Source organism: Acomys russatus, chromosome 16 (assembly GCF_903995435.1).
Source record: "Acomys russatus chromosome 16, mAcoRus1.1, whole genome shotgun sequence".
In the NCBI taxonomy this organism is placed as follows: Eukaryota; Metazoa; Chordata; class Mammalia; order Rodentia; family Muridae; genus Acomys; species Acomys russatus.
Window position 1 is genome coordinate 27932628 of NC_067152.1, and position 26185 is coordinate 27958812.

General features: G+C 45.2%; 1 protein-coding gene across 4 annotated transcripts; it reads left to right on the forward strand.

Moving 5' to 3' along the window:
* The first annotated feature begins 848 nt into the window (after window positions 1-848).
* On the forward strand, window positions 849-25010 carry Nbr1 (NBR1 autophagy cargo receptor). Of its 4 annotated transcripts, XM_051158703.1 has the most exons (21): window positions 849-950; window positions 3815-3877; window positions 5129-5147; window positions 7003-7025; window positions 8525-8722; window positions 9859-9936; window positions 10319-10536; window positions 10993-11160; window positions 12128-12337; window positions 13154-13313; window positions 13395-13685; window positions 14931-15080; window positions 15503-15578; window positions 16037-16147; window positions 16395-16559; window positions 16924-16998; window positions 18597-19014; window positions 19672-19763; window positions 20390-20447; window positions 21102-21207; window positions 24611-25010. In XM_051158703.1, exons 1-21 carry the CDS (start codon window positions 849-851, stop codon window positions 24782-24784), a joined length of 2955 nt encoding a protein of 984 aa, XP_051014660.1. In that variant the 3' UTR covers window positions 24785-25010. The 4 variants fall into 4 exon arrangements, with proteins under 4 accessions (XP_051014660.1, XP_051014661.1, XP_051014662.1 ...); XM_051158704.1 differs by lacking the exon at window positions 16924-16998; XM_051158705.1 differs by lacking the exon at window positions 16037-16147.
* Window positions 25011-26185: the final 1175 nt, after the last annotated feature.

Consider the following 26185-nt stretch of genomic DNA (forward strand, 5'->3'; position numbering starts at 1 on the left):
TTTTAGTGGTTTTGTTTGCCTGCCTGTTTTCAGGAGACAAGCGCTCATTCCATAGCCCAGGCTTTTGTTTTTCAAGACAGGGTTTCTCTGTGTAGCCTTGGCTGCCCTGGACTCACTTTATAGACCAGGCTGGCCTCGAACTCACATCAATCTGCCTCCCAAGTGCTGGGATTACAGGCATGCGCCACCTCACCGGGCTGTACTCAGGCTGCTCTGGACTCATTGCCTAAAACTGGAAATTCCTTCTGCCTCTGCTCCCCAAGTCCTGGAATTAGAGGCAAGCTCCTTGTCTGTGTTAATCCACCTTGCTGGCTCATGCTACAGGCGCTTAACTATCCAAGCACTGAAATACGCAGCACACACCTTAGAGACTTAAAACATGGTAGGAGAGGTTTTGTGGATACGGACAAGATTTTGAGCAGCATTTTATCCACCCTCCCCGCACCCTACCTAAGACAGAATCTGATTGTTTCCTAGGCCGACCGAGAACTCTTGGACTCTAACCACAAACCTGCTTCAACTTCCTGAGTAACTGGGACTACAGGTGTGTGCCTAACTTGGCTTTTATTTCTAATGTAGAAGTTCTACGTAAGTTTAACTATGCCACAAGTACAAATCTTTATGGTATACCTTGAGCATTCGTGTCTTTATTTCTGAGAAAGAAAAATTCTGTAACAGTGAGAATTGGTATAAAACACACTAGTAAATCATGTAGCAGTGGGGGCATTGCTTCTCTTACTCACTGTGACCTCCCAGATCTGAAATGTTAGAGCCAATGTGTCCATGTGGGTTTTTAACTGCTCCCTCTTTCTTTCATCCACCCATCCTTGCAGCCTCAGCCCCACAGCATGGAACCACAGGTTACTCTAAACGTGACTTTTAAAAATGAAACTCAAAGCTTTCTGGTTTCGGATCCAGAAAATACAACTTGGGCCGATGTGGAAGCTATGGTGAGTGTCATTGCGCTCTGTGTCTCGGTGGTTGAACAGACATTCTTCCAAAGTGTGGCTATTTTGAGCAGTTTATTTCATAACTGTTAAGTTTGTTATTACCATTTCTGGACCTTTTGGAAAATTGTTTTTTACAGGGGTTAAGTATTTATATAGGATATGTACCAGGATAAAGGATGAAACAACTATGTTCCTTTTAAATATTTTTAAAATTCCATATTTTTTGAGAGAAAGCAAATATCTGGGGCAGTTTCAGGAACCCGCTTGCGCGCTCTCTTTTTCCCTCTCCCTCTCTCCTGTATCAGGTAAAATTATTTTTTGAGTGAGATAGGGTTTAGAAACATTCTGAGGGATAAATTAGCTTGTCTGCCCCCGCAGCAGGCTGTAGGGGGATGTTGTCTGACTGCAGAGCTGATGCACCGCTGCTGTTTGTAACTGATGAGGACATGGCTTGTGTTTTGCAAGACCTGCCAGTCACTTTATTGCTGGGCCAAAGGTTGGCCTCAGAGTTGGCAAAAAGCAACCCTCCCAATGGTGCTTATGCTCCTTGATTTGCTAATGGTTTTTCTCATCTCGGCTTGCCCTTTGTACCCTTCCGGTTTTGTGGGTTTGCCCTGGTCAATGTTTTACGACTTGGGCACCGGTGTTTAACATAACCGTTTGGTTACAAATGTGTCATTACCTGGTTATTTGTGTGGGTGGCTTAGAAAGGAACTTTTAGAGGGGCCTTCCATTATGTTGCAGTCTAGTCCTGCCTTCCAGCAATTTCTCTCTAGGCTGTCGTAGGCAGAAGGCTATTGGGAAAGCGGTGGGGTCTTGTCAAGTCATCTGAACTCCGTTATCTTTCTTTCCCTAGTGGCTGAGTGAGTTGGCAGCTTGCCTTTTTCTAATATTGTAAAATGTTAAGATATAAAAATTTTATACATGCCCATTATAAAACATGAAACAGTCTTAACGTGTAAGGAGAAAATGTCTGTCCACAAACTCCTACCTGTATCTGCCCTTCACCCCTCCTTTGAGTAACAGAGATAACAGCCCTGAGAACGTAGCTACAGTTCCGTGTTGTTCATGCAGGTGTCTGCTAGGGCCACACACTTCTGCAGCCTGCTTTTCTTACCCAACAGTATAATGTTGCCGTAGTTCTTAATCAGTAGACACAGAGCAAAGCCAAGTCTTTTTAGGCTGTGAGTCCACACTGCTGCTCGTATTGCTGAACACTAGGGACACAACCATTACTTACTGGCTTTTCCACCGGGGTTTTCTTTCTTTTCCCATCATGAAGTAGAGAGGACCTACATCTCTCAGTATGGATAACTTAAGTATTGTTCTATAGGGTAGACTCTATCCAAAGGTGAGAGGTGGTTTTAAAATTTAAAAAATTATTATTATTATTATTACTATTATTATTATTATTATTGTGTGTCTGTGTGTGTGTGTGTATGGAGAGAGAGACAAGGAGAGAGGGATGGTTACTTTCTTCAACCTTTATGAGAGTTCTAGGGATCAAACTCAGGTTAAGCCGGACGGTGGTGCCTCATGCTTTTAATGCCAGCACTCAGGAAGCAGAGGCAAGTGCACACAGGTCTCTATGAGTTCGAGGCCAGCCTGGTCTACAGAATGAGTTCCAGGACAGCCAGGGCTACACAGCGAGACCCTAAGAAAGGGGGAGGGGGAAGCTAGTATGCTCGTGTGCAGCAAGTCCTTTACAACGTAAGCCATCTCATTAGCCCTGGTGTTAAATGTCTGTAGGTGGTGGCTGGAGGGATGGCCCAGTGGTCAAGAGAACTTGCTGCTCTTCCAGGGGACCCAGTGAGATTTCTAGCATCCAGGTGGCAGCTCACAACTATCTGTAACTGTAGCTCCAGAACATCAGATACCCTTTTCTGTCCTCCATAGGCACCAGGACTCATGAAGGCAAAACACCCATATGCATAAAAAAAAAAAAAAAAAGAAAAACATTTCAATAGATAACTGCCAAATGTTTCAAGGATAATTATAACAGTACACAGGGGCTGGAGAGATGGCTCAGAGGTTGAGAGCACTGTCTTCTCTTCCAGAGGTCCTGAGTTCAATTCCTAGCAACCACACGGTGGCTTATAACCATCTGTAAGATCTTCTACATGTGTTACAGATTTTACCCCCTTAACTATTACCACTTACAGATGTTTTCTCTTGTCTATTTTCTTTGAGTTTATAGTTTTTAAAACTATGTTAAGATGTTTTGCTGGTAGCCAGGCATGGTGGTACACGCCTTTAATCCCAGCACTTGGGAGGCAGAGGCAGGTGGATCTCTGAGTTCGAGGCCAGCATGGTCTACAAAAGTGAGTCCAGGACAGCCAAGGCTACACAAAGAAACCCTGTCTCAGAAGAAAAAAAAAAATGTTTTGCTGGGAATGTACTTTGGTGAAGGGCTCAGTTGGTATTCACCATAAAAAGGGAGAGGGGCTTCTTGCCTCAGGCCTTGCCGTGCAGGCGTGAGCACCAGCTTTTGGATCCCCAACACCCTTACAAACATAAGGTGCATGTTGTGCCTGTTTGTAGTCAGTTGCTTAAGAAACCCATATAGGGCACCCTGGAAGCAAGCTGGTTAACTAGACTAGCCAAATTGGTGAGCTCCTGGTTCAGGGGATTTTGCCTCAGTATGTAAGGTTGAGATGCATGGACTGATAGCTACAGCCTGCAGGAGCTGTGGTCTTGGGAAGGTCCACAAGTTCCACCACACTATGGGTGGCTTAGGCAGAAGACTGAATCGCCACCTTTACTGCTAATACAGGTAATGTTTGGAAAATTCAAAGTCAGGAAAAGGAGAGTTATAATGTTTAACTTTATATAGTGAAACACTGATCGATTTGTCTCATTTGCAGGTAAAAGTTTCATTTGATCTGAATACTATCCAAATAAAATACCTGGATGAGGAAAATGAGGAGGTAAAGTATCTGTGGACCCCTTTACCGGGTGTTTAGAGTAGGGGTCTTTTCCAGAGTGATACAGAGCTTTAAAAGTTCAGAATAAGCTGAGTATGGTGGCGCACACCTTTGATCTCAGCACTTGGGAGGCAGAGGCAGGTGGATTGATGTGAGTTTGAGGATAGCCTGGTCTACAAAGTGAGTCCAGGACAGCCAAGACTACTTAGACCTGTCTCTCCACTCTTGGGAAACAATGCATAACAATCCTAGAAAGTTTAAGCCATCCTGGCCTTTAGAGCAAAAGACTATCTCAGCCATAAAAGGTATTTTTAAAAAAAGAGAGAGAGAGAGAAAGAAAGAAAAAGGTTTATAGTAGTGTTATCTCATCTGCCTAATAGTTTAAATATATTTGGTAATTGCATACTTCATGAAGACTATTGGTTGGGAAGCAGAGGCAGGTGGCTCTCTTGAGTTCGAGACCAGCCTGATCTACCATGTGAGTTCCAGGACAGCCAGGGCTACACAGAGAAACCCTGTCTCAAAACAAATGGCTGGAGAGATGACTCTCAAAGGTTAACAATACTGGCTGTTCTTCCAGAGGACCCGGGTTCAATTCCCAGCAACCATATGGTAGTTCACAACTATCTGTAAGTCTAGTTAAAAGATAGATAACATTAAAAAAAACAAAGGGGGCTTGAGAGATGGCTCAGAGGTTAAGGGCACAGACTGCTCCTCCAGAAGTCCTGAGTTCAATTCCCAGCAACCACATGGTGGCTCCCAACCATCTATAGTGTGATCTGATGCCCTCTTCTAGCCTGCATGTGTACAAGCAGGCAAAGCACTGTGTTTATAATAAATAAATCTTAAAAATAAAAACAAAAGAGACTATTGGCATCTGAGCTGGAGTTGAGAAATGGGAAAGCAACATGAAAACTATCAGAGAGAGAGCCTAAAATTGTAGCAAGGCTGTGGTTTAGTTTATCCCGATGCTCTTTACTAAGTGGTCACAGTGTAAGCACACACTAGCAGTGCTGTGTATGGGGAACATCGTCATCCTTAGTTTACATGAGGATGCAGAGGCTCCGAGAGGTAGGAACCCACAGGCACAGAAGGAATGAGCTGAGTCTCCAGATCCCAGGCTCCTAACCCTGCACAACAGTGGGAATGCTGAACACCTTACTTGGAATTTTGCCTGAAACTGGTCCTAGTTAAGATGAATGCTCAGGTGATGATAAGCCTTGGAATTCACTGTTGCTTTTTTTCTTTTCATAGATATCCATCAATAGTCAAGGTAAGTTCCTGAGAAATATCTAGTTAACTTTACTTAATATTTGCCTGACATAGTAGTATCTGTCTGCAACTCCAGTACTGAGGGGGCCGAGGCAGGAGGATCATCCCAGGTTTAAGGGCAGTCTCGGCTACACAATGAAACCCTGTTTCAAAACAAGCTCATCTGCTCGTTGAGCTGTTCCCACTTAAACCGTGTTTTGCTCTAGCATACATTTTAGAGTAAAATTTGGCATGCTATAAATTGGCAGTGTGCCCGGTCATCTGTAGACATTAGTTTTGTAGGAGATTTTTCCTTCTTTTTGAAGCAGGGTGTCAGGAGGTATCTCTGGCTGGCTTCAGACTCGGTATGCAGCCTAGGATGACCTTGAACATATGATTCTCCTGCCTCCACCCCCACGGCATGCGGTACCTGGAATCACTCTACCAGCTCACTACATCCCAGCCTCATCAGAAATTTTTATTGTATACCAGTGTTTTGTTTTGTTTTTTTAATAGAAGATAGTACCTTTGCATGGATCATAAGAGCGGGTCTTATCCAACTTTCAGATACCAATCCTCTGAAAATAAAACGCATCTATTTAGTCACATACAACTCATTCTGCTGGTGTTGGATTTGTTCTGACACAGCATATACGTGAATATCAATGCATAAGCAAGTCATGTGCCCATATTTATCAGATACTTGGTTGTGGTCCGTATTGTAGTCCCTACAATCTTATTTGAGTGAGGTAAAATGTTAGTCTTAACACAGTCTGGGAATTACACTGAATCTTGTGCTTCACAAAGCATAGTTAGTGGAGCTAGGTTGATATTTTTTCTAGAAGGCTAAAGCGGCACAGGTGACTTCAGAGGAAAGGTGCTTGCTAATAGCTTCTCTTTGCGGTGGATAATTGCTGTGTTAACTTTTCCTGGGGACATGCAAGCCCATGTCCAGCCACACCAGGTGGGCACAGCAACAGATCAAAGTACAATCTCATCAAAGTACAACTTGGTGGGACCAGTGAGTTTGTTGGGCTTTCTCGCAGAGCGGAGTTATTTGCAGGAGTGACCCCTGTAAATAGGAGAGAGACCCCTAAACAGCTACATCACTGCAAGGTCCCACCCCATCATGGTTTGCAAGCTCATTGCATCAGAGTCCCACTTTTAGCCATCCTTCACTTCTATAGATAGGCCATCATCTCTCAAGACCACTTGCAGCTGGGGCAAGGAGTGGACTCTCAGGCAAGGCTCTCCTCACACCTCCATGGAGTACAAATAGCTCCATTGCCCCATTTCTGTCTACCACTGTATTGCTGTGGTCTGGTTGTCACAGCTGTGGGGCCAGGAATGGCGTCTTGTTACGACCAGAAGGAAAGGTATTCTGTAACAAGAAGGGAGTCCATATGTTAAGGGTTATAAGAATTTGAGTAGGATTGGGTATACTTTTTAAAAATAAATTATATTTTTAAGGTGTTCAACATTGATATGAAATACATACAGGTGGCTTTAAAAGGTTACTTCAGTGAAAGAAATTAAAATATGTATCTCACAGTTCCCACCCCCACACCCTGCCTCTGCCACTTCAGGGTGAAAGTAGATAAAATCTACCATAGCAAAATTCCTCAATACAATACATTATTAACTGTATCCTTCATGTTGTATACTGGAACTATAGCATTAGCCAAGCATGGTATTGCCCTTCTGCACTCCCAACACAAAAGACTGAGTTTGAAGGCAGCCTGAGATACAGAGCTAGGCTCTCCCACCCTCTTTCCCACCTCACAAAAAAGCAAAAAACTATAGGATAGACGATAGTCAGAAGAACCTTTAGAATTGGTAAAAAAATAAATAAATCACTGTTTTGTTTGTTCCTTTAGGCGAATACGAAGAAGCACTTAAGGTAATGTTTACTTCATTTTATTTTCAAGTACTTTTTAAAATACTTATTGAAACCTAAACTCCACTGGAAAGTACTAAAAATGAATAGGATGACATCCATTTGGTTAGGGAGCCTCTGGTAAGCAGGGCAAAGACTCAGCACCAGGCGGTTCCTGCTACAGTTCAAGTTGTGTCATCTCGTTGTGAGTCTTGGTGCTAACATCTTATCATTTAAAAAGAAACCCTGCATACACTTCTGTAATCCCAGCACTCTGGAGGCCAGCCTTGGCTATGTAGCAAGACTGACAAAAAAAAGGTGGCAGTAGGACTGTTTGAGCTTCTTTGAGATTGTTTGGCAATAGAGCAAAACCCAGTTTTAACCAAAATATTGTGTGCAGAAATTTTTAGGTGAATTTTTTGTTTTCAATGCTGCTCTAACACAGGGCCTCATGCATGCTAGGCAAATGCTTATGTCCCAGCCTAATAGGATAATCAACTAGCACACCCATCGCGTAACATAAATACAGGTGGAATGTTGTTTTTAAATGGAATCTCGGGTCTATTGTATAAAAATGGGTAAAGGAAGAACAGTTGTGAGACAGAGGAGGTTAGACTCCAAGCCATTCAGTCCCTAATTTTTCTTAAACATTTATGTGCCCTCATGGAAACCCAACAGCGTCTTGAAGGAGTTTACATAATATTTAATTAGGAAGATATTCTTCACAAAAACACAAGCATTTAAGCTTGCTTTCTGAAGTACTGGGCTACGGGAAGTAATGCTTAGCTGTGGGGCATAGCTTTAAGTCTCTGTGAGTAGGGTAGTCTGGAATTGGTTTTTGTTTTTTAGAAGTTGAGATTAGAATTAACACCTTATAGAACAACCAGTTAGGCCAGGCGTGGTGGTGCGCACCTGTAATTGTAGTTCCTCGGAGGGGAAGGGATGATCTCAAGCTGGGGGCCAGCCCGGGCAACCCAGACAAACAAGACAATTAAAGGAGAACCCAGTTAGTGGAAGAATCTCACCTAGCAATCGCCTCGATTTTAATAAAGCCATTCCTAGCTAACATGCTTGATAAACAGCAGGCTAGATACTAGCATGGAGGTTGGCTGTCTTAAACACTTGGAACCAGACATGGCTCCATAGTCTTAATTTTGATTTTGGGGTTTGTACGTTCATAATGAGATATCTTAGGAATGGATGCCAAGGATAAATTTGAAGTTTATTTGTTTCACATCTACTTTATATCCCCAAAGGTAATTTTCTGTAGTACTCTCAGTTTACAGTACTTTGATTACTGCTGATCATAGAGCGCCAGGTGCTGATTTTCTGCTTGTGGCATCATGTCAGAATCTCAAACGTTTAGGTTCCGTTGGGGCTGCTTGACATGTTCATGAAGAAATGCAAACAAACTCATAGTGTAGTTCACTACACTTCCATCTTCCCCCGCTTTGACATCTCATTGGGAAAAGGAGAGTCGGTGTATTTTTATTTTGTAACATGCTCTTGTAACACGCTTTCAGATGGCTAACATTAAGCAAGGAAACCAGCTACAGATGCAAGTCCACGAAAGGTGCCATGTTGTAGATGAAGCATTCCCCCAAACTGTAGTAGAAAAACCAGCAGCTACTAGGACAGGGAAGAAGCCACTTGCACATTATTCTTCGCTGGTGAGAGTCTTGGGATCAGACATGAAGACCACAGAGGAGCCTGCAGCACAGGTAGGAAAAGGACGGGCCATCTGTCCACCTCTGACCTTCCATCTCATCAAAACACAAGAACCTGAGTTTGATCCCCAGAACCCAAGTTTAAACCAAAAAGGGCTGGAAAGATGGCATACTGGGTAAAGTTACAGTGTGAAAAAAACACAAAAGAAGGCCGGGCATGGTGGTGCACTCCTTTAATCCCAGCACTCGGGAGGCAGAGGCAGGCGGATCACTGTGAGTTCGAGGCCAGCCTGGTCTACAAAGTGAGTCTAGGACAGTCAAGGCTAACACAGAGAAACCCTGTCTCAAACAAGCAAACAAAACACAAAAGAAAAGCAAAATGTGTGCTTTGTTCAAATCTCCCAAATTCACAGGCATATTATGTCTGTAATCCTGATGTGTCTGATCCCAGTGCTTCTATAGCAAGATGCGCAGCAGCGTGAGGAGGAGCCCTGAAAGCCACCAGCCAGCTAGCTGGGCGTGTGCAATAGTGAGCAGCAAAAAAGGTCTCTGTCTCACGCAAGGTGGAGAGCAAGAACCAACCCTCAGTGCTGTCTTCTGATCTCCACACAAAAGAGCCAGATGTGGAGCCAGGCAGAGGCAGGTGGATCTCTGAGTTTGAGCCAGCCTGGTCTACAGAGCGAGTTCCAGGGCAGCCAGGGCTACACAGAGAAGCCCTGTCTTGAAAATAAGAACCACGTGTGGTACATATGTGTAATCTCAGGACTAAAGAGGCAAAAACAGGAGGATCCTTGGGGCCAACAGGCCGGCCAGCCTAGCCTTGTTGACTGTTTCCAGGCCAGTGAGTGACTCTGCCTCAAAAAAAAAGTGCCTGAGGAGTAACACCCAAGGCTCTCCTCCACCCTGCACACCTGCGCATGGCAAACTTGTGCACACAAAGATTTGGGTGTTGTGTTGACCATCTGGATCTGAGTTTTTGAAAGCGGCCACCCTGGCTTGCTTCTAGAGAAAAGGAAGACGCTAGAGCACACATTTCATTTTTCTTTTGTGTTCTTTCACTAACTTTTTAAAAAATCACTGGCATCAAATGCTTGTCACATTGATAAAAGAAACCTGAAGAATATATTTTGGAAAGATTGCTTTTGAAAAGGCAAGTAACTTTCAAGGTCTTGAATTGTATTTTCTCACAGTCATGTTCACTTGCTCCTTGTGACACGGACCAGCCTCAAGATAAGCCCCCAGACTGGTTTACAAGCTACCTGGAGATGGTGAGTGGTCTCTCTGACCTGGGTTTTAGCAGCACTGTTGGCACAGTGGCTGTGGCCTCTGGTGCAGGTGACTGGAAAGTGGCAGCTGATGGCCTATCAGACATAGAGCAGGAGTGAAGGGACTTCTAATTCTAACCTTTGCCCGAAGCACGGGTCTAAACACGGGAGGGAGAGGGTCTGATCTCTGTACTTGAGAAGGACAAAGCAGAAACAGCCGTCCCAAGGAAGAATTGGCTCAGCCCTGAAAGGAAGAGACCTAGTACATTCTGTCCGTGCCTCCAGAAGCCTTAGCCATCCAGAGACAGGGAGTTCCAGATTCCTGTTCTTCTCACGTTTCCCGCTGCTGGAACTGAGTCACCCCACCTTCTGCTCTGCCTTGTAGTTCAGAGAACAAGTGGTTAAGGAAACGGTTGAGAAGCTTGAGCAGAGGCTGCAGGAGAAGCTTGTCCTCCAGAACAAGCCACCCTTGGGTTCCTCGCCCTCAGAAGTCTCAATGCCTGTTTCAGAGGAAACACTGTTTTTGCCAGAGAACCAGTTCAGCTGGCATATTGCTTGCAGCCACTGCCAAAAGAGGATCGTCGGTGTGCGTTACCAGTGTAGGTAAGCAGTTCCGCCCAGCACTCTGGGTAGGTGAGGGGAAGCTGGGTGTCTTCTGTCTCTGAGCAGTAGGTGGTGTGGCCTTGATTCGGAAGCACAAGCTGCTCCTCCTCATCTCTGTGTTTTGTGTGTTTAGCGGGAGCGAGTCAGATACACATTGGATTAACAGAGTCAAGTTCCCTCAGTCAAAATTAGGTCACCAAGGACAGATCCCCCTTGTTCAAATGATCTTGTATCTTATTTCTTCCTGTAACCGATGTCATGGACATAGGTATGATAGGGAGTTAACTCTTCTCATTTGCATTTAAATGAGGAAGAGCATAAACCTTGGCATAGCCAAGTGGCGTTGTAGGTCATCACCTAGCTGGTAGTGGAGCAAATAGAAAATCTAACCTGGTTCCTCTCTGCTCCAGGGACTTCCTACGGTGACGTGTTTACTATGTTGTTCTCTTCACACAGCCTGTGCCCATCCTACAACATTTGTGAAGATTGTGAAGCTGGGCCATACGCCCACGACACTAACCACATCCTGCTAAAGTTGCGGAGACCTGTTGTGATTTCCTCCGAGCCATTTTCCCACTCAAGGTGTTCCACTCCTCGTCTGCCTGCTGCTCTGGAACAAGTCAGGTAGAGCCGTACACTTAGGGGTGCTCGTTCGACTAGCTTCTTGATTCTGCTGACAAAAGTGTTGATGTTACAAATAACTGATGTGGACTGCAGAGATGGCCCCCCCATCTTAGGAGCACTTGCTGCCTTTGCCAAGGACCTGGGCTTAGTTCCCAGCACCAGCATGACAGCTCACAGCAATCTCTAACTCCAGTTCCGAGGGATCTGACTCTCATTTCTGGCCTCTTTGAGCACCAGCCACACATGTTGGTCACATACAAAAATAGGCAAACACTCATACACATGAATTAAAAGAAAATAATTCTTTTTTTAAAGTCTAGCCAGTCTTTGCTGGTGCTGGGTGTGGTGGTGCAGGCCTTTAATCTCAGCACTTGGGAGGCAGAGGCAGGAGGATTGCTGTGAGTTCAAGGCCAGCCTGGTCTATAGAGTGAGTTCCAGGACAGCCAAGGTTACACAAAAGAAACGCTGTCTCGGGGGGGGGGGGGGGGGGGGATGGGGGGGGGGAATCTGATGTTCTAGGCCAGGCTGAACTACATAGTGAAACAGGCTCAAGACAAAAGACAAATGCAATGCTATTAATGTAGTATCACAAAATTAGTAATAGGCCCCTTATTTTTATTACTTTTTTAATTTTTTATTTTATTTCCTTTTCATTTGATGTGTAATAATGCAGCAGTAGTCTGAGACTACTGTGGAAATGATGACTCTAGAACAAATTAAGAAATTAGATGGTAGCTGGGCGGTGGTGGCGCACGCCTTTAATCCCAGCACTATGGAGGCAGAGGCAGGTGGATCTCTGTGAGTTTGAGGCCAGCCTGGTCTACATAGTCCAGGATAGTCAAGGCTACACAGAGAGACCCTGTCTCCAAAAAGAAAAGAAACTAGATGGCAACCCTGATGTATTGTACTGATATATAATAGCCTCAAGGCTTTTTGTGTTTTAAGATGTTCATTCATTATCCCACAGGCTCCAAAAACAGGTGGATAAGAACTTTGTGAAAGCAGAAAAGCAAAGGTTGCGCGCTGAGAAGAAACAGCGGAAAGCAGAGGTCAAGGAGCTTAAAAAGCAGCTTAAACTCCACAGGAAGATTCATTTGTGGAATTCGATCCATGGTCTCCAGAGTCCCAAGTCCCCTTTGGGCCGACCTGAGAGCTTCCTGCAGTCCAACACCCTGATGTAGGTCCAGGGCAGGGCAGGGGTGTGGCTTCCAGCCCAGCTCTCTAACCTGGAACTGTAGCCAGTGTTTGTTTGTCCTACCTGTTGTGTCTCCTAGCACCACCCACTTAAGGCTTCCCACTGTCTGCTCTGAGCTGCCTCAGGAGTTATTTTTGACACTTGCTTTGATGCTTCATTCGGAAAGCTAGACACTAGTGAGGCTCAAAAGCAGGATAATTCAGACTTCTCTTTTCTGGAGGCAGTCTGACAGGGTTGAAAACAAGTCTCCACTTGTATGTATGGACACTTTGTTTTCTTTTTTTTGTTGTTGTTGTTGGTTTTTTGAGACAGGGTTTCTCTGTGTTAGCCTTTGCTGTCCTGGACTCACTTTGTAGACCAGGCTGGCCTCACAGCAGTCTGCCTGCCTCTGCCTCCTGAGTGCTGGGATTAAAGGTGTGCACCACCATGATGAGCATATGAACACTTTCAAATACCCTTTTAGGCATCATGTCTTTGTTTTACAGCCTAGAGATTGATTCCTAGCACTATCCTTCACATACCTACACACCATAGACACGCACTTATTAGTCTTTATTAGTTTTTATTATTATATTAGTGCATGTGTGTGTGTGCGCATGATGTTTGTGTCCGGGCATGTGGACCATGACATGCATGTTGAGGTCAGAGAACAACTCTGCCAAACGAGTTCTCTTCAACCGTTATGCATTCTGGGGATTGAACTCAGCCCGCTAGGCTTGCATAGCAAGCACTTTTATTTGCTAAGCCTTCTCACAGGCTTAGCCTAATTAGTGACTCAGCATGTGGGTCTTTGTCTAGGCTTCCTTTGCAGCCCTGTCCCCCAGTTATGCCGATGCTCAGCGCAGCGTTTGTGGACGAGAATTTGCCCGATGGGACTCACCTTCAGCCCGGAACCAAGTTTATCAAACACTGGAGGATGAAAAACACAGGGAACGTGAAGTGGAGTACAGACACAAAGGTATTTCCCCTCCAGATGGTAGAGACGGGGGTGTGCAGTAGCAGAGCGCGCAGCTGACCAGCTTCCTCCTGTCCTTTTCAGCTCAAGTTCATGTGGGGAAACTTGACTTTGGCGTCTACAGAGAAGAAGGATGTCTTAGTTCCCTGCTTGAAGGCTGGCCATGTGGGGGTTGTGTCTGTGGAGTTCATTGCTCCAACCTTGGAGGGGACATACACTTCGCATTGGCGTCTTTCTCACAAAGGCCAGCAGTTTGGACCTCGGGTCTGGTGCAGTATTGTAGTGGATCCTTTACCCTCCTCTGAGAGCCCTGACGACGTTGAAAGGGCTGTGATCAGCTCAAGCAAAGCTGATGATCTCACCTGTGAGCAAGAGGTGAGCACTTAAGAGATTTTGGCCCAGTATACCAAACTATTTCCTCAGCCCTTAGGCAAGTTGAGCTTTGAGACACATTCCTGTATTCTGTGCACTTGGGAGGCTGAAGCAGGAGCACCCACCCTGAGGACCTGGGTTTTAGAAGAACTCACTCATAGCTTGTTTATTCTTCCCAACTTCTGAAGGCTTCCTATGCGTGTGAATTTTTCATCGCTGTAACAAAATACTTGATAGTTGACTTACGAAGAGAGAATATTTTGGCTCACAGCTTTAGAGGGTCCAGTCCATGGCTAGGCAGACCTACGTAGTTGGGGTAGTAGGCTGTACTGACAAGAACATAAAGCATAGCAGAAAACAAAAACAGCATGCAGGCATGCAGGGCCAGGAAGGCAAGAGAAAAAGAAGAAGGAACCAAAGTCCAACAGTGACCTAAGGCTCTCGTGTAAGGCTCCACCTTAGAAACAGTCATTGCCGAGTATTCCATGCCTCTAGACCAGGCTGGCCTCGACTTCACAGAGACCCGCCTGCCTGCCCTGCCTCCCAAGTACTGGGATTACAGGGGTGTGCCACCACCTCCCAGCCCTTAATGCATGGAATTTGGGGATACTTGTCCCACCAATACATTTTGAGGCTGGTGTTGGGCCTAGTCCTCGGAGTGTTTGATGTTCTTAGGGTGTAGGTGCAGGCAGTCCCCGAGGGCTTGTGTTTCTGGGCCGGTGCTTGCTGCACCAGGGAAGGCAGTGCCATAGCTTTCCTCCTTCACATTCATCTCCTAGAATATCCCTGTATGTGCCCTGAGTGCTGCTGACATCTTCACCTGCTTGGTCTTGCTGCAGTCCATCCGTTGTTGCTTTTTTTTTTTTTAGTGGAACAGATGCTGCTGTCTTAATTTTGAGCCAGCCAGTGTTAATTTCCTGGTTTGGGCTAATTGTACTTAAAGTACTAAGTTGTAGGGAACACTAAATAAAGGAACAGTATGTGAACTCTTTATTATTTCTACAGCTTTTCTAGAAGTCTAAAATAAAATCAATTTTATTTTGTTGTTTTTGTTTTTTGAGACAGGGTTTCTCTGTGTAGCCCTAGCAGTCCTGGACTTGCTTTGTAGACCAGGCTGGTCTCAAACTAAAAATCAAAAATTTTAATGAGGAGGTTCTGCTGTGTTTTTTTTTTTTTAGAAGCAACATTGTCAGCCTGGTGCTTGAGCTCAGTTGAGGTCCTAAACTGTGTCATTATTTGTCTTTACAGGAAGCTTTTCTTCTAGCTGAAGAAGAGATTCCACTGGGCACAGTAACAAAGCAGACAGAAAGGTCAGGGACCAGCACCCCAATAAAGACACAAAATGTTGCCAGTGAGAGGGAGCTCTACATTCCATCAGTGGACCTTCTGACTGCCCAGGTGAGCAGCCCGTAGGCTGAGGGACAGGGGGCAAGAAGGGGGTGAGCACAGAGGAGAGACTTCTCACCTCGTATTTGAGAAGGTGCTTCCCAGAAGTTAGAGCTGGGCAGGGTTGCTCCAGTCAGCATGGATGTGGGAGTGAGGTCACGCATGGAGCAAGTTTCTGAACTGCTCCTCCTGAACCAGAAGCTCAGGCCTGTGCTTCCCCACAACTTTGCACTTCATTTGCCTACCCACTCTTTCCTCTCCCTCCTGCCTGTTGGCCTTTGAGAACATCGAGTTCCCATTTTGATTGAGGAGGGCCATGAATTTGAACAGAATTGTATCCAGGCAATGTATGGGCGACCTGTAGGTCCTGTCACGACAGAACACAGCTCCTGCCTGCACTGCAGACCCCGTTATTTGGCCATCTTTTTTTCCAGGACCTGCTATCTTTTGAGCTGCTGGATATAAACATTGTCCAAGAGTTGGAGAGAGTGCCCCACAACACCCCTGTGGGTAAGAATGTCACTTGGCACATCTTGTGTAGGTGCTGGTATTACAGTCTGCAGCACTACAGGGTGAGGATGCCTCCCACGCCTGAACGGTGAAGCTGCACCCACGGTCCATCTCCTTTCTTTGTTGTCTGTCAGTGGCGCAGTACGAGTGTGTGCGGGACTTCCTTCTCACAGAGGCACTCCTTCATTTCCCTCCCTTTGTTTCTTTACTTGTGGTTTTGTGTCTTGGCTCTAATGTTCAAGGCCATTTACTTACTGTGACCCAGCATTGGTGAGTCAGAGCGAGGTGCACTCTTGGTGATCTGGAGAAATTCTTTATATGTCAGATGGCGGAGTGTATTTGGGTTTATTTTAATCCCATAGGAAGCAAGAAACCTACAAACTGCTGCTTCTGGACACTTGACTGTTTATGACATCATCTTTTTCTCAGTTGATGGTTTTCCTGTCTTCATTCTCCAGATATGACTCCCTGCATGTCTCCTCTGCCACATGACAGTCCTTTAATAGAGAAGCCAGGCTTGGGGCAGATACAGGAAGAGAGTGAAGGGGCGGGATTTAAAGCACCTCCTGGTAAGGGGTTAAATATCTATAAAGCACTTGTACCTTCTCTTTCCGTCCGCACCTCTCTTCATACACCCGATCCTTATTAACTTTACCTCAGCATGCACATTGATGTCCCAGAGCGTTTCTCACTCTCTTAAGTCTTCCCTGGTGACAGCAAGAGCAGCTATCCCCTCACCCAGGCTTAGTATGCAGTGACTGGTAAAAGCTCTCACTCTTTAACCTTAAGTACAGACAAGCTTCGTGTGTCTTTCAGATTCCACCACATCAGCAAAGAGTAAGACGGAGGCTACTGCTTCAGTGGAAGAGACAGAGGAAGATCTGAGTGGGACCCAGTTTGTGTGTGAGACTGTAATCCGATCCCTTACCTTGGATGCTGCTCCAGACCACAACCCACCTTGCAGGCAGAGGTCCCCACAGAGTGAGTGTCCGTATATTCCCACCAGCTATCAAGGTGGCACCTGAGTAATAATTAATGCTCTTCCTTGCTGAGAAGGGGGGAGGGAGGTTGGTCTTGGTTGGAAACTGATCGCATTGGCTTTTTTGTTTTGTTTTGTTTTGTTTTTCAAGACAGGGTTTCTCTGTGTAGCCTTAGCTGTCCTGGACTCGCTTTGTTGACCAGGCTGGCCTCGAACTCACAGTGATCTACCTGCCTCTGCCTCCCAAGTGCTGGGATTAAAGGCATGCGCCACCGCCCGGCTGCGTTGGCTTTTGACTATGCTGGCATTCTTATCAGAGCACCAGGAGCAGAGAGGCCACCCTAACTTGTTTCTGCACTTTCTCAGGGGAATTACAACTACATTCCACAGAGGAACAGCATCCAGTTGTGCTGCCCGGATTCTGCAGAAAAGATTCTTCCTGTAAGTTGACAGAGCTCCTCAGCAGAAGTTCCCATTGGCAACTGACTCGTCCATCTACTTTCTCCCAAGGGCAGCAATCTGAAAAGTGCAGGACAATGCAAGAGTGCCAGACTGCTTCCCAGAGTTACATGCTACCATAAAAACACCTTCATGGGTTTTGAAGAGTGGCTAGCGATAGAGTGCGTGTCTTACAAGCTTGGGAGCTCAGCCCCATCCACAACACTTGTGGAAGCTCAAGTGTAGGTGAGACCCTGTCTCACAAATAAGGTAGAAGGACAGACATTTTATAAAGGCTTTTAATCCCAGCACTTGGGAGGCAGAGGCAGGCGGATCAATGTGAGTTCGAGGCCAGCCTGGTCTACAAAGTGAGTCTAGGACAGCCAAGGCTACACAGAGAAACCCTGTCTCAGAAAAAACAAAACAAAACAAAAAAGGCCTTAATCCCAGTACTCAGGGTGCAGATGTAGGAACGTCTTCTGAGTTAGAGGCCTGCTATGTAGTGAGACATCATCTCAAAGCCAAATCAACGGAATGGCTTCTAGGGAGCTGCACCCTAGCCTTCATACACGGTCTCATCAACCTGCACGCACGCACGCGTGCACGCACACACACACACACATTCACACACACACAAGACATTCAGAACAGACTGCTAGTATCAAATTGATAGAGCCAGTACCATATGTCTCAAAAACTATACAAAAAATTTACTTTCTGGTGAATAATAATAATACCAGATTTGCGGGCTTAGGGAGATGGCTCCGTGGATAAGAGTCCTTGCTATGCAAGCAAGGGTACCTGAGTTTGAATCCTCAGTACCCACCTAAAACCCAGCACAGTCCTGTCTGCCTGTAACCCCAACATCAGGGAATTGAGAAGGCAGATCCTGGAGCTCTCTGCCAGCCGGTGTAACCAGAATGCCAAGCTTCAGGCTCAGTGAGAGCCCCTATCTCAACGTGGTAAACAATAGGGAGAGACACTTCATGTCCTCTGACGCACGCACACAAGAGAAAGTTGTAATCAGCATGCATCACACACATATGAAAAAAATGAAATTGTCCTATTTTTGCTTAAAATGAACACACATAAGAATACTTTTTATATGTATAGACAAATAGAAAGATGTGAAAGGCTAAACCAAATTGTTCCTTTGATAGGATCTCGGGGCACCTCTCTGCCCACCCAATGTAACTCACTTTTCTCAAGCAAAGGAAAGGGAGCATGCAAGCTGAAGGGCTTACCACGTGACTGTCCTTCTTACCGCCCTGGTGTTTAGCTTACCAGCTCTGATGCAGCTTTATCTCAGTCTCTTAACTGTCATGACAAAGACAAGAGAGGCCTATACAATTCACAGTGCTCACTGGAATCCTGGCTATTTCTGGCCACACACTTGTTTCAGTTGACTTCCATTCTACTTGTTTTGCATGATCTTGAAAAATAGAATACAGTCATGGCTCCAGCAGCAGCCTGTTCCTCTGGTTCTTTCTACTGTGGCTTTTGTGTTAGCTTGTGATCCCCAAGGCATTGCTGAGTAAGAGCAGCACTGAGGTTTGCTGCTAAACCTCTTCTCTCACAGTGGTTACTCTCGTCATTTTTAGTGAAGTTTGCCTTGCCTGAAGAAGGACCACTTGGAGATGAGAGGGAAGAGATTGTCCACGTTGCTGAGGAAGAAGTTGTTGAGGAGGAGGAAGAGGAATTCCAGGATGAAGTTCAAAGTCAGTCTTCGGCTTCCTCTGAAGATTACATCATCATCCTTCCTGAGTGCTTTGACACCAGCCGCCCCCTGGGGGACTCCATGTACAGCTCTGCACTCTCACAGCCAGGCCTGGAGCGAGGGGCTGAAGGCGAGCCTGGGGTTGAGGCTGGGCAGGAACCAACCGAGGCTGGAGAGAGACTCCCAGGAGGGGAGAACCAGCCCCAGGAGCAGAGCGTCAGTGACATCCTCACAACCTCACAGACTCTGGACACAGTGCCCTTAGTCCCCGAGGTGGTAGGACTTCCACCAGCAGTGTCCAGGTACTCCTCACCCCTTAGCCATGCTTGAGATGTGAAATGACCAGCTTGCTCCCCAAACCTTTCTCTTCCTGTAGTCTAAACTGAGATGGATAAAGGTCATATTCATATTTCTCAGCATCTGTGAATTTGGGATTTAAACAAATGTTTGCTTTAGTTGACCTAACTTCCCTGAGCATAGCCTTACTTATTATTTATAATTAAGACAAAAATCTTGCCAGGCGTGGTAGCGCACACCTGTAATCCCAGCACTCAGAAGGCAGAGGCAGGCAGATGGCTGTGAGTTCAAGGCCAACCTGGTCTACAAAGTGAGTCCAGGACAGCCAAGGCTACACAGAGAAACCCTGTCTCAAAAAAACAAAAAGAAAATGTGGGAGCCCTGAATATAACTAACCACTCAGGAAACTGGACATATCCCTCTAGTAGCACCAGTTGATGAGGGAGAAGTGACCTGAGTGAAGCCAGTCTTTCTGGCTGGATTGTGCCTAGAGAGGAAATCAGAGTAGAATGCAGTCCCTCTGACCACATTGCCCAATTCACACTGACAGGGATTAGAATTGCAAAGCCTGCAGAGAGTCCGGCACTGCTGCGCTGTTGACTGTTTCCCTACCACTGCCGTGCTGCTTTTCAACTTACTTCCAATATTGTTTCTTTCTAAAGGAGCTCCCCTTGTGTTCAGTTTGCGTCCCCAGGAGTGGATTCACCAGTTACCATCCAAGATGTTCCTTCTGCCCCTGATCAGATCAGAGGAGGTAATGATGAGCTTGGTCTTCACCTCCCTTCCTTTGCCCCTTCCAGTGGAAACTAGCTATCATCAGGCTCTCCGCCCTTGTGATTCCTGACCTTGTTTAGGGACTTTCTGTTTTTCTGTGCTCCTCATGCTGTGTGTCTACTCCCTTAAGTATAAATGGAGACCTTAGGAGGTAGGTGTTGCACTGTGGTGGGAAGGGCACATCCTGGGAGGCAGACCAGCGTAGGTTCCAGCTCCAGTTCTGCCTTTCCTCACCAGTTTGTGACGCCTGTGCCCCGCCCCCTTATTTGAGTAATCAGACAGTAGCACTGTGAAGTAGTAAGTGGGTCCTCACAGTCCTAAAATTGCCAAGCCTAAAACTAAGTCAGAACTAACGCACCAGTGTAATAGGATTATAGACCTTTTTTTTTTTTAACTCAGTGACATCCTCTTGTATAGCATTTCTAGACAGTTTGTCTTTCTCAATTACTTAAACCATCCACAGAACTTTCTGAAACTTAGAAGGAGGAGGAAAAGAACATGAGACACCCTGATGAACTTGCCAACTGCCTCGATGATAGCTTTGCTGAGTTGGGAGGCACTAGGCTTGTGGATACTGCAGCTAACCACCGGCTCTTTTGCTTTTAGAGCCCAGAGGCTCATCAGGACTCATAAGCAGCAGACAGAGAAGCTGTGACCACTCAAGGTAACGACCTTGTGAAGTCTCTTCTTGAGAAGCAGGTGGCCACCTCAGCATTGCTTCTGCTTAGCTGAGCCTCACAGAGCCCAGGAAGGAGTGCCCTCATTTCCCCTTGCCCTTACTTCTGAAGCTTTTGAGCACCGCTGGACAGAGAGCTAAAGCTTATGCCTAAGTGTTTTCACATTCCAGACAAAAAACTAGGCTAAAGTTCACCTCACCTGTAGTGCCCAAGAACACAGGAAGGTCAAGTCCAAGGTGCATCTTGGCCATTTTTTCTTAGATACAGCTGCCTATCTGGTCCCTGTCATCTCAGATCAGTATCCAGAAAAAAAATCACGTTTCCTTTGACAGATTTTCTCTGAGATTCGCAGACAGATTGCTGACATCCAGTGTGCCTGTGACCACACTGATGTTGAGCTGGGATGGAAAGTTGGCATGGGAACTAGGGCGTGCGTTTTCTGCAGTACTCATGTCTTGTGCCAGCTGAGCCAGAGCCCTGCATCAAACCAAGATCTGTGGCTATGAAAACAGTTCAGTCTCTTTTGACATCTGACTTTTTTTCTTCTTAAGGATACCTCACTTTTCTTTGAAGATTAGCACCCACATTATCCTGTAAGGTCATGACTTTATTTGGGGAGATAATTTGGTTTTCCTCTGTAGGCACCACAATGGGAGCAGCATTGCTGGAGGACTGGTGAAGGGGGCTTTGTCTGTTGCTGCCTCTGCGTACAAGGCCCTATTTTCTGGGCCACCAGTCACTGCACAGGTCAGTGTGTGGTTTCTTTTCCTTAACTTCAGCCCCTAAGTCACCAGTGCAAATGGCAGTGTCTTTCTGTCTGGATTGGCAATTTATATGGCATGGACTATATGTAGACATTGTCTTTGATGAGCACATAGCCCTGCCATTTCCTATCTTTTTAATCAAGTTACTCTGGGGAGAAAAGGAAAAGAACCTAAGACTTGTGGAAAGAGCTACCACATGTACAGTTGCTGTTCAAAGTTCAGGTACTACGAGATACATAAGGCACACATGGCAAAGCATGCACATTCCAGTACTGCACAAGATACAGTGCCAGTGCAGTCCAACAGATGGAATGTCTCCACCTACTGGGAGCCAGGCTTCCTGGAAGTTACTGTCTGAACTGAGGCCTACAGAACAAAGCAAGTGTGCCCCAGGAAAGAGTATTTTAATGCTGGTAGCTCTCACCTGTAGTCCCACCTACTCAGGAGGCAGAAAGATTGCAAGTTCACGGGCTCATACTGAAAACTTTTCTTTCTTTTTTTTTTTTTTTTTTTCTAAGATTTATTTATTTTATGTATATGAGTACACTGTCTTCATATACACCAGAAGAGGGCATTAAATCATATTGCAGATGGTTGTGAACCACCATGTGGTTCCTGGGAATTGAACTCAGGACCTCTGAAAGAACAGCAAGTGCTTTTAACCTCTGAGCCATTTCTCTAGCCCCCTTAAAACTTTTCTTAAATTTTGAGAAATTTTAGAAGTTTTTTAATTTCTATTTTAATTTTAAATTTTTAAATTCTAAAATTTAATTTAAATTTTAAAAATTAAGAAATATGAAATTTTTTAAAAGGTTACAGATATAGTTTAGCAATGACAGATCCCTTGCTTAGTAAGCACCCTGGGTTCAGTTGCAGGGTCTTGTCCTCTCCTTTGAAAAATGGAATAGAGCCAGGCAGTGGTGGTGCACGCCTTTAATCCCAGAACTCAGAAGGCAGAGGCAAGCAGATCTCAGAGTTCGAAGCCAGCCTGGTCTACAGAGTGAGTTCCAAGATAGCCAGGGCTCCACAGAGAAATCCTATCTCAAAAAACCAAGAAAAGAAAAGAAAAATGGAATAGAGTAGCTAGCTAGTAAGAGTTGAACATGACAGTGAATCTGATCTGAAGAGAGGAGTTAGAAGTGAAAAGGCCAACTGTAAGTGCTGGGGTTTTATTTAAGGCATAGAAAGGTTTTTTGTTGTTGTTGTGTGGTTTTGGGTTGGTTTGTTTGTTTTGTGTTTGGAACAGTTTCTAAAGAGCCCTGGCTGTCACTGTGTACACTAGGCTGGCCTTGAACTCATAGAAATCCACCTGGCTCTTGAGTGCTGGAACGTAAGGTATGTGGCACCACAACCCCATTAATATAAAAGAGATAGCTCAGAAGTTAAAAGCACTGGCTGCTCTTCCAAAGGCTCTGAGTTCAATTCCCAGCAACCACATGGTGGCTCACAACCATCTATATTAAGATCTGGTGCCCTCTTACGGCCTGCTGGCTCACATGCAGGGAGAACATTGTATAAAAAAATAAATAAATCTTAAAAAAGAAAAAGGGGGGAAAGGAGGAATGTCGGGGCTTGTCAGTGATGGGTTAAAGAGCTGGAGGATAGATCTGGCTTTAGCTTAGGTACTCAGTACTATGTATTATAAGAAGAAAGTAGGGCCAGTGAGATGGCTCAGTGAGGAAAGGTGCTTGCTGCCAAGCCTTGACCGCTTCCGTTCCAATCCCTGAGACCTACACCACAGAAGAAGAGTACTGGCTCATGAGTTGTCCTCTGATGTCCACATGAGCACTGCACAAGCATGCACACACACACACACACACACACACACATATATAACAGCATGTAACTAATGCCCGGGGGTTGGGGGGAGGGACACAGTTTACCATTTGGCTAGGAGTAAATCTTGTCAGCTTTGCTTAGTATTGGGTTTACAACTTATCCAGGTTAAAAGTAAAGGCATCCAGAGTACAGTAGGATGTGCACACCGCCCTCACAGGGGAGAGGGTTAGCCCGAGGCTGAAGTTTGAGATGCCAGTTCTAGCAGGAACTGTGGGATTGGATGATATCATCCAGGAAAAAATTGAGAAGGCAGAAGCAGCCTTTTAAGGATCAAGGCAGTGGCATTCCTACTAAAACAAAACTTAGAGGAAAACAGGGCCACTGCTGGGGCTTGGAGAAGTTCGTAAGGGGACAGTAGACAGTGCTAAATGCTGCAGAGAGCTGTGGCGCAGTGGTGAGGAACTTGACAGTTCAAGTATGCCTTACTTTCCTGTTGCTACATGGGAGAAGGAAGGTAAACACTAGTCTACATAAAGCAGAAGAAGGTCTTTATAAGAGAGAATTGACTTCAGCAAGCTTAGCAGCGAAACGTGTTATTGCTGCTGACAGGAAAGGTTGCTGAAGTGGTAAAGGTAAAAAAAAAAAAGTGTGCCCAGCATGGTGGACACACCTTCAATCTCAGCACTTGGGAGACACTTGGGCTCTCAGTGAGTTCAAAGTTAGACTGATGCACAGAGTGTCCGGACAGCTAGGGCTTTACACAGAGAAACCCTATCTAGAAGAACAACAGAGAGAGAGAATGCAAAGTACAAATAGACTGACACTGCCAAGGCTGTGGGCTGGACTACTTTGAAATACACAGGAAGGGACTAGAGCTCAAGCTCAATGGCAAAGCCGCACATGTGAGGCAGAGGCGTCTACATAGTTCTAGGACAGCCAGGACTAGAGAGAGACCCTTTCTTGAAAAAGGAAGGGAAAAAGAAAAAAAAGAGGGAGGTTTTCATAAATGGGTGTTAGCTTCCTCTTAATAAGATCACTTCTGCTTTGGAGTTAAAAAAATCAAAAAGACTACCCAAGATGTAATTTCTCAATTCTGTATCCATCTTCCTTGTATATCTGGTAAAGTTTCATGTCCCATCTTCAGGAACTTTCTTGCTCATATTTACGCCATCACCACAATTAGTTAACAGAGTCATCAGGGCTTTTCATCTGGCTCTTCAACTTTTACTTGACTGAAGAATGGGTGGTTTTTGTTTGTTTAGGGTTTTGGACACAAGGTCCCACTCTAGCCCAGGCTAGCCCCCAAACCTGTGATGTTCCTCCAAGCTGGAATCACAGGTATGAGCCACTGTGCCTGATGTTGCTTTCAGAAAGTCCTCTGAAATGTTCTACTCTGTTGCCCCCCACCCCCTTCAGCTATGCACATACCTAGCCAGAAGCACTATGGACCCAGTTGGCTTGTTAGGGAGACAGGAAAGCTGTACCCTTGCATCTAACTACCTAACATTTAGAATGAGTAAGGAAAGGCTAGGATGACAATATAACAAAGATTTGCAAGATAAGCAGTTAAATTATACAGAAAATGTCTACTTCTTGTCTTTACACAGCCCATCACTTCTGAAGATCAGACAGCAGCCCTGATGGCCCACCTCTTTGAAATGGGATTCTGCGACAGGCAACTGAACCTAAGGCTGCTGAGAAAACACAATTACAATATTCTGCAGGTTGTGACAGAGCTCCTTCAAGTCAACAACAACGATTGGTACAACCACCGCTATTGAGGACCGATCTTGTATTAAATAACTGCCTGCTGCTCAGAGATGATCTCTTTTGTCATTGAGGTGTGGGTGGAAGCCCTTGCTTGTTTTTTAGTCTGATGAATCTATATCGAGTGTCACTGAGTTGTCAAAACAAAACCTGTTACAGTATTTTTCAGAGCAAATCACAGGCCAGAACTTAAATTTTTACTTTAGAAATGGGATGACTGGTAGGAACAATTTTCAGCTGATGTGGACAGAACTCTGTCCACTGCGGCACGTGGAAGTGTGTGACTTGGACTTCTGTAGGCCACTTTTCCTTCTGCTTATATTGAAGTTGAGTATTTACCTTTGGTTCATGTGGATGTTTTAATGGGCTGTTAAATGTTAGTTTGGTTTTTTTTTTTTTTTTTCCCTAAAGATTAACTTTGAATGTTTTCAAGAAGTATCCTCCTAATTTCTATAACCAACCCCAAGCTTCATAGCTACGTGACCTTAAAGGACAGCAGATCAAGAAAGTCAGTCATTTCCCTGCAAGAATTAGTAAGTAACACTTTGCTTTCAGAGGACTCCAGAGGGTACAGCTGAGTATTCACGTGGCAGGAGCCTGCAAAGCACCGAAGAGCATGCTAGTTAACCCACCAGCACCTATTGCGCAGTGTCTGTTGAAGTAATTTTGCATAAAGTTTTATTTAAGGAAAAATCCTAGGTAGTGTGAGATATTCTGAAAACCCGATAGAGAGGGGGAACCTGCCTGTTAGATAAAGGGGAAAGGAGCTTTAACAGTTACCCTTTCTCTGACTGTCGCAGCAGGTCTTAGAGAGAGAAGGTACGTGCAGAGATTCATCTCAGTAAGGTTCCAGTGTTGGGGAGGGGACACAGCAATGCTGGTGACTTCATGAACGTTTGTAATCCCCTTCTGGGATGTCCAGCCCTAGAGAACAGGAAGTAGTGGTTGGGGGCTAACCTGCCGGAAGGTTAGGTTACCGTTAGGCTAAATGGGAAGAAGCTGGCTTTCAGAGTTCCAGTGTATAAAGGGAGCTTTGGGTACAGGGGGTGCTGAAGAGGTAACAAAACACTAAAGACTTATTCATGGTAAGAGTTTCAGAGAAAGAATCTGGGCCCCCACTTAAAGGGGAAGGATAGTTAAAATAGTATTATTTAACTTAGTTGGTATTTATAATAAATGGAAATTTTAATTACTCATAATCTGTTTATTTACAGTCTAACTCATGAATGCTTCTAAATAAACTATAATTCAAACTGCAAGCCAACCAGGTTGTTTATTATTTAAAACGTTTTCTTGGGGTAGGGGGTAGAGCCACTTCGTGTGGGGTAATTAGGTGGATTTGGAGTTGGACCTGTCTTGACCATCTCGGTCTAGTCGTTCGTTCGTTGTGCATAGCCAATTAATTGTGAATAAAT